This window comes from Phaseolus vulgaris, chromosome 9 (assembly GCF_000499845.2).
Source record: "Phaseolus vulgaris cultivar G19833 chromosome 9, P. vulgaris v2.0, whole genome shotgun sequence".
NCBI classification, from domain to species: domain Eukaryota; kingdom Viridiplantae; phylum Streptophyta; class Magnoliopsida; order Fabales; family Fabaceae; genus Phaseolus; species Phaseolus vulgaris.
Genome location: NC_023751.2, coordinates 12,870,540 through 12,877,469, shown reverse-complemented (window position 1 = coordinate 12,877,469; position 6,930 = coordinate 12,870,540). Strand labels below are relative to the sequence as shown.

The 6,930-nt window shown below is 25.6% G+C and overlaps 1 protein-coding gene across 1 annotated transcript; it reads left to right on the top strand.

Moving 5' to 3' along the window:
- The first annotated feature begins 2,134 nt into the window (after positions 1-2,134).
- Positions 2,135-5,904, top strand: LOC137821381 (protein neprosin-like). The gene is made up of 7 exons (XM_068625942.1): positions 2,135-2,335; positions 4,243-4,329; positions 4,437-4,679; positions 4,815-4,976; positions 5,053-5,106; positions 5,240-5,383; positions 5,468-5,904. Exons 1-7 carry the CDS (start codon positions 2,159-2,161, stop codon positions 5,852-5,854), a joined length of 1,254 nt encoding a protein of 417 aa, XP_068482043.1. The 5' UTR covers positions 2,135-2,158; the 3' UTR covers positions 5,855-5,904.
- The last annotated feature ends 1,026 nt before the right edge of the window (positions 5,905-6,930 follow it).

Genomic DNA, 6,930 nt, shown 5'->3' with positions numbered 1-6,930 from the left:
TATTTAGTTTATAAATTTTGCAGCAAAAACTTTTGTTGCTAATTAAATACCAATTTAGAAACCATTTAATAATAATATAAACTAATTTAAAAACCAAACAAATTTTAGTCTCTAAAATATCTCTAATTTAGTCACTATAACAACTAATTATTTTTTATCTCTAAAAATTTGTTTCTATTTCATGATTTTCTTACAGTGAAATTTTATTAGAGATTGAATAACTTAATTAATAATTTCAAATTTTACTAAAAAATAAGAATTTAAAATTCTTTATATCATTATCTACAAATCTTATTAACAAGTAAGTATCATGAATATTTATTATTAACGTTTTTATTATTATCAATTTGCTATATAAGAGGTATCAAACTCATGTCTTATAACACACAACATCTATGAGCACCACACAAGAAAAACTATACATAAAATTATGAATTTATGATATTTATTATTATTATTATGATTATTATTACTAATAGCAATAATAATTTTATATTATTTTTATAATTATAATTATTAATATTAATAATAATATTAATATTGTTATTATAGTTATTATTATTATGTAATAGTAATAATTATATTAATAATAATAATATTATTATTATTATTAATATTATTAATATAATAGTGTTAATAATAATATTAATAAAATAATAATATTATTAACAATATTAAGAATATCGATAATAGTATTATTAAATTTGTAGATAAAATAAATTTGAGTCACATTCACATACTCCAAGGTATATTATATAGTGAAATGAATTATGATAAATCACAACCTTGATCTCATTTTACTTTTGATCTCATTTAATATTAGCATATTTTTATTATGGAAACACTAACATCTCTTTCTTGAAATGTATGCTAACAATTATACATCTTTAATTAATGGGATCACAATCCAAGAATTTTGATAATTGATCTATATTCAATGATGGTCATTTCAAAGTCTTAGAATTATATCTCTTGTAAATTATGACAAACATTAATTATCCATTATCTTTTTATGAAGAAACCTTCCTCTCCTTCTCTATATAAATAAAACTTGTGAGAAAGAGAAAAACAATCAAGTAAGAAGAGCAACATAAAGAGTAAATGACAGAGTTGTTATCCATCATAGTGCTAGATTAAAATGCTAGAGAGAGATTAAATAGATATTGTATTTCATCATTGTTAGGTGAGATTAAGTGTTACCCTCAGAGTGAGAGAAACAAATATTATAATCATACTTTCATAGTGGAGACATTTTTTGAACTAGGTCCCATAGGTTTAGGGTGTTTAGGTCCCGTAGGTTTTTATTTCTTAAGTTGAAAAGGTGTTTCCACATTACAAATTCTCAATATCATTATTCTAATTTGCCCTATTTTCTTTTGTATGTTTATTGTTTCCATAAGTATCCATTTTGTACATATACGAAAGAGGAAGAATTAATTTTGATTTTTTCAACACTAATATATTTGTCTTCTCTCTCTATATATATAATGTATTAAAAAAAATATTCTTTTCTTATCATCAATATTAAGGTATGTACAGTTATTAAAATAATAATTATAATCTATAATAATAATAATAATAATAATAATAATTTAAATTGATATTTTTTTTAGAAATTACCTCTACTATAAAAAAAAAATTATTACTTTCATAATCACATACAATGTTTTAGACCATTTTCAATCTTTATCTAAAAGTAATCATTTCTTACTTATTTTACCAAAAAGAGAGCTAAATAAAAAGGAATATATTATTCCCAACACATCATAGATGTTAAGAATTTTTTTTTTCTAAAAATGATTAATTATTTATAATAATATATTAATATAAGTTCTAATTCATTTATTGTATTTTAATTTTTTGTTAATTTTAAAGATATAATTATTAAATATGAAATTAACGTAGTTTAAGACTTTAAAGATATAACATATAAACAGAAAACAAAATTGAATAAAAAAAAGGGATAAAGAGTAACCGTAATTTAAGGCGGTCAACTTTCATGCAATTATAATAAATAAATAGAATATCCGGAAGAGGTGTAAAAATACAAAATAACTAAGTTTATAATAAATACATCAATAAATGAGTCATTAATATTTTATATGTGTCAGACATTCACATATAAGTTGAAGATGTCTTGTGTGGGATAGCAGAAAAAATGGAGAGAAGACATGAAAGTGAAATGTGGAAGAGAAAAGGTGCAGTTTTGTTCCTTTGGGTTTTGTTTGCAGTGTGTATGAGATTGAATGTTGAAGCAAAATCATCATCAACTCTAGAAAGACAAATTGAAGCCAAATTGAAGAAACTCAACAAACCTGCTGTCAAAACCATCAAGGTTTGAAATCTCAACATTCTCTCACTCTTTTTATTACACTTTTTATTTACCTTATTTCAACCCTCTTTAAATCTTTATTTTCATAAACCAAATCACTAATGCTTCAAAATGTAACCATGTTGGAAGGAGGGTTAATTTCTCATCTTAAAGAGAAAATTATTGAATAGAATTTCTTTCAATTTGGTTGAAAAGTTCACTCTCAAATTCAAAATAAAATTATCCACTTGAATATGTAAAATAATTTAATTTTTTGAAAAATAAAAAATATTTTTATTCTATAGATATGTAAAATTCTCAGATAACCTTTCTTCTCTTTTTCCTATCCATTAAGATAATTTCAGTCATTCTGGTCCGTCCTCTAAAAAAAATTACTCTCTTTTTGTTTTTAATATAAAATAGTTTTTACATTCACAACAAATAATTAAATTTTAAAGTATATTATATATAAAATTTGTTTTTAATATTAATATTTTTCAAAATTTCTCTTCTCATTTTTTATTAATATAAAATACAAATACTTACAATATTTAATAAAATAAAAATAAAAATATAAAATTATATAAACATGATAAAAATATCTTATAAAAATATATGTCTGAGTACATGGCAAAGTAAAAAAACTTAATTATGTCATCTTCAATTGTTGAAGTCAAAGAATTTTTGCTAATTTTAAAATAAACTTCTAAGTGAGTACAAATAACGTACAACGCATTAAAATTATTTTTAATGTTCATTTGATTGTTTTATTGAAAAGTAATTGTTTTTTTAATACCTGACATTTAAAGTTTGGTTACAAAATTTAATTAACAAAATCATTAATATTTAATCAGTTTCTTAGTTTATTTTTAATAATATACTTATTATTATTTTTTTATATTTTTAACATAAAAATTAATCTGAATAATATACTTTCTATTTTTAATAAAACATTAATTCTTTTTATTACCATAAAATAATTTATATTGTATTTTTAAAATAAATTATTATTTTTTTCTTTAGTCGCAAAAGAGAAATATGATTTTTTTTTTAACTTTTCAAAAAATAAAAATATAATTGATAAATTTACAATTAATATAGTTTTGAGCTTTACAAAAAATAAAATCTAAATAAAAATCTGACATCTAAAAGGAACATAATAAACATATTTTGGAAGCTTGATTATTGTATAAAGTATAAAGAACCTTTTGATGCTAATAAATATGAAAAAGTTAAGTAATTATATATTTGCGTCAATGTTTTTAGTGTTTATACCAAAAATAAAATAAAACTTTCTGTTTTATTTCATATATGACTATTTTCTTAAAACTTTAGTCCTTGTTAATTTTGTAGAGGAGTAAAATGGACACAAAATAATATCATAAGAATTATAACACATAACGGAAATACTTTAATAACAATTAGAAAGTACAAAATTTAAATGTAGAAATTAAAATGAAAAATTCCTACAGACGAAATATTTTTAACTTGAGATATAATTTCATATAGAGGTATAAAATAGATGTGATTAGTTATTTAATGTAGGTAGCTGGTAGTATTTACAAAAAATTATGATTAGTTAAAAAATTAATTAATTATTATTTATTTATTTAAATATTACTAAGTGGACTTTAAGTCTAATTCAACTCCATAAAATCAGTTTATAAGGTTGAAGTTTGCACTCATTTATATACAATAAATTGTCCTCATCTTTAATCGACGTGAGATCTATAGACGGTAAAATATCTCGTTATTTTTAGAAAATTTATTGTTATTTGAATATTTTTGCAACATGTTGTAAAAGATATCCTTCTGCCTTTAATATATAACACATTTGCAGTATATATGATATCTAATTGAAGCAATAGAAACAAATTAGAAAGGCTAATGAATGTGAATATAAAATTTATTATTATATTTTTTTTATGCAGAGCGAAGATGGAGATATTATTGATTGTGTCAATATCTACGATCAACCTGCTTTTGATCATCCGGCCTTAAAAAACCACACAATCCAGGTTTTTTTTTATATGGTCATCTAATTTTAAATGAGTAGTTTTGACATTCAAATTGGGATTATGTTCATGATTTATCTTACCTCAAATAAATACATTTGAGTTTGTAGATGATGCCTGATTATATGCTAAAATCTGAAGATTCAAGCACAGAAGATGATTCAGAGTCGAAGCTTTTCCAGACATGGCAAAAGAGTGGAAGTTGTCCAAAAGGAACCATTCCAATACGCAGAATTTCACGAGAAGACTTACTCAGAGCTGATTCTCTAGATAGCTTTGGTCGGAAATTCCCTCAACATTTTGAGAATTTAACAGCAGACGAAGGAAATCAATTTATTCCAGAAAATCGCTCGGTATTTGTCAATTAATATGCATAATTACGCATGTCATGTGTTGTGAAGACACACATGTGACCATTTTGTATTTGGTGAGGCTAACTAACTTAATAAATGCAACAAAAACATTGTTTGAATGTTATGGTGATGCAGTCAGCATATCTTGTGACAATGGGATTCAATTATATTGGCGCACAAGCAGAAATCAACGTTTGGAATCCAAAGGTTCCCGAGCCAGACGAGTTCACCACAGCTCAAATATGGCTAAAAAACAACAACAATCCCTATTTTGAAAGCGTGGAATCAGGGTGGATGGTTAGTCTCCCTCACAAAACTTATTAATAATAACTATAACACATATCATTAATACTTCTTCACTGTTATGATTCAGGTGAATCCCAAGTTACTTGGTGATGATGCCACCAGGTTTTTTGCCTATTGGACAGTAAGAATATATACTCATTTATTGATCCAAATAAAAGTTATTTTGTTCATTGATCTTAGTTTACTTATCACTTAAAATACGAAGGAAAAGGTCAAACATTGGTTTAATTTTGCTCTGGTGGATTGTGGTGCAGAGGGATTCATACAGGTCAACAGGTTGTTTTAATCTTAATTGTCCAGGATTTGTGCAAACAGGGCAGGTAGTGCTTGGTGGTAAAATAGAACCTATATCATCACATTGGGGCCCACAATATGACATTAACGTTGGAATGTTCTTGGTAAAAAAATGTTGAAAAATGTTATTATTATTATTATTGTCTTAAAATTGATAGTAAAAGATTAACGTGATATGCATGATGTAGGATCCAAACACAGGAAATTGGTATTTGAAACTGAGCAACAATATCCCTGTAGGTTATTGGCCGGCTGAGATATTGAGTTCTTTGAGACACAGTGCGATATTGGTTGAATGGGGGGGACAAGTGGCAAGTAGCAATATAAAAAAGGAAACTCCTCACACAAGAACCCAAATGGGTAGTGGAGAGTTTGCAAGTGGACGATTTAAGGATGCATGCTTTATGCGTAAGATCAGGATTATGGATTATTCACTTCAATTAAAGTATCCTAGTTATGTGAGTGCAATGGCTGATGAGCCCTATTGCTATAGCTCCCTTAATGATGTCAAATATGGGGCTGATCCTATCTTTTATTTTGGAGGCCCTGGACAAAGGCCACCCTATTGTCCTTGATCAATTTCCCTTGCATTATCAATAAATATACTTAATTATAATACCTCAAAATGTGTTTCAGATCACTACAAAGTGATTAGAGTATTAATTGTTATTAAATACGTATTTTGGTCTGCGTGAGATCAACTTATTTATAGAGTGGAGTTGAAGTTTGGAGGTGCTACTCTTGATTAGCATGATTATTGTTTTTAATTCCGTGTTAGTTCTGACATAATACATTACACAACACTTTTGATTTAGATATTAGGCATGTGGTTATACTATGTGTCAAAGCGTGTACGATGGTATATATCTGGGTGTGTGCCCTTCGATCATACATTACATATAATAGTAAGTTATCTTGTTGGAAGATTTTTTTTATTCAACTTTGAATTGTATTGTGAGACTACTCTCTCTTTATATGTTCTTTCTCGATTTTTCACTTTGTCTTGTACTTCTTCAATAAGATCAAATTCTACTCTAAAAAATTCTCGTTTAAGGTTAGGTAAAAAATGCCTCAACATATAAGTTGTTCCCTTATCTCGACTAATATAATCATGACATCGATTTCATATATTAAGTTGTAAGATGATTCTCCTCTTGCACTTTAGTTGTACAATGACAAGCCCATCTCCTCCATTCATTTCCCCTTTACAATTCCCAAACATCTTTTTAGCTCTTCCATAATGACCGTATTTGTAACTTTGGCTTGTCCATTTGTTTCAGAGCAAATGAATTAGTTACATGTCGAATGTCAATTCTCTTGTAAAATTCTCCAAATTTTTTGTTTATTTGTTGTTTGTCATTATCTATGATGATGTTAAGTTGGAATACTATATTTTTCACAATATTTTTCACACAAAGCTCTGAACTTGTTTTGTCTTATCTTTAACAAGAATTTGATTTCAATCAACTTTGTAAAATAGTTTACGAAGATAAAGATAAATCTACATTATCTTTTTGTCAGTGAAAATGATCTCACAATATCCATCCACGATATAAAAAATAACTAATAACATAATATGACGAAGTTATAAAAAAAAAAAAGAGTAAATCATGTTTAACATTTATTTTCATTTTTTCACAAATTCAACACA

Bases quoted from the DNA above. Each gene is read 5' to 3' on its own strand.
- LOC137821381 (XM_068625942.1), top strand. From the start codon at position 2,159: ATGGAGAGAAGACATGAAAGTGAAATGTGGAAGAGAAAAGGTGCAGTT. The intron at 4,330-4,436 runs GTTTTTTTTTAT...TTGAGTTTGTAG, and splicing joins TAAAAAACCACACAATCCAG to ATGATGCCTGATTATATGCT. The intron at 4,680-4,814 runs GTATTTGTCAAT...ATGGTGATGCAG, and splicing joins TTATTCCAGAAAATCGCTCG to TCAGCATATCTTGTGACAAT.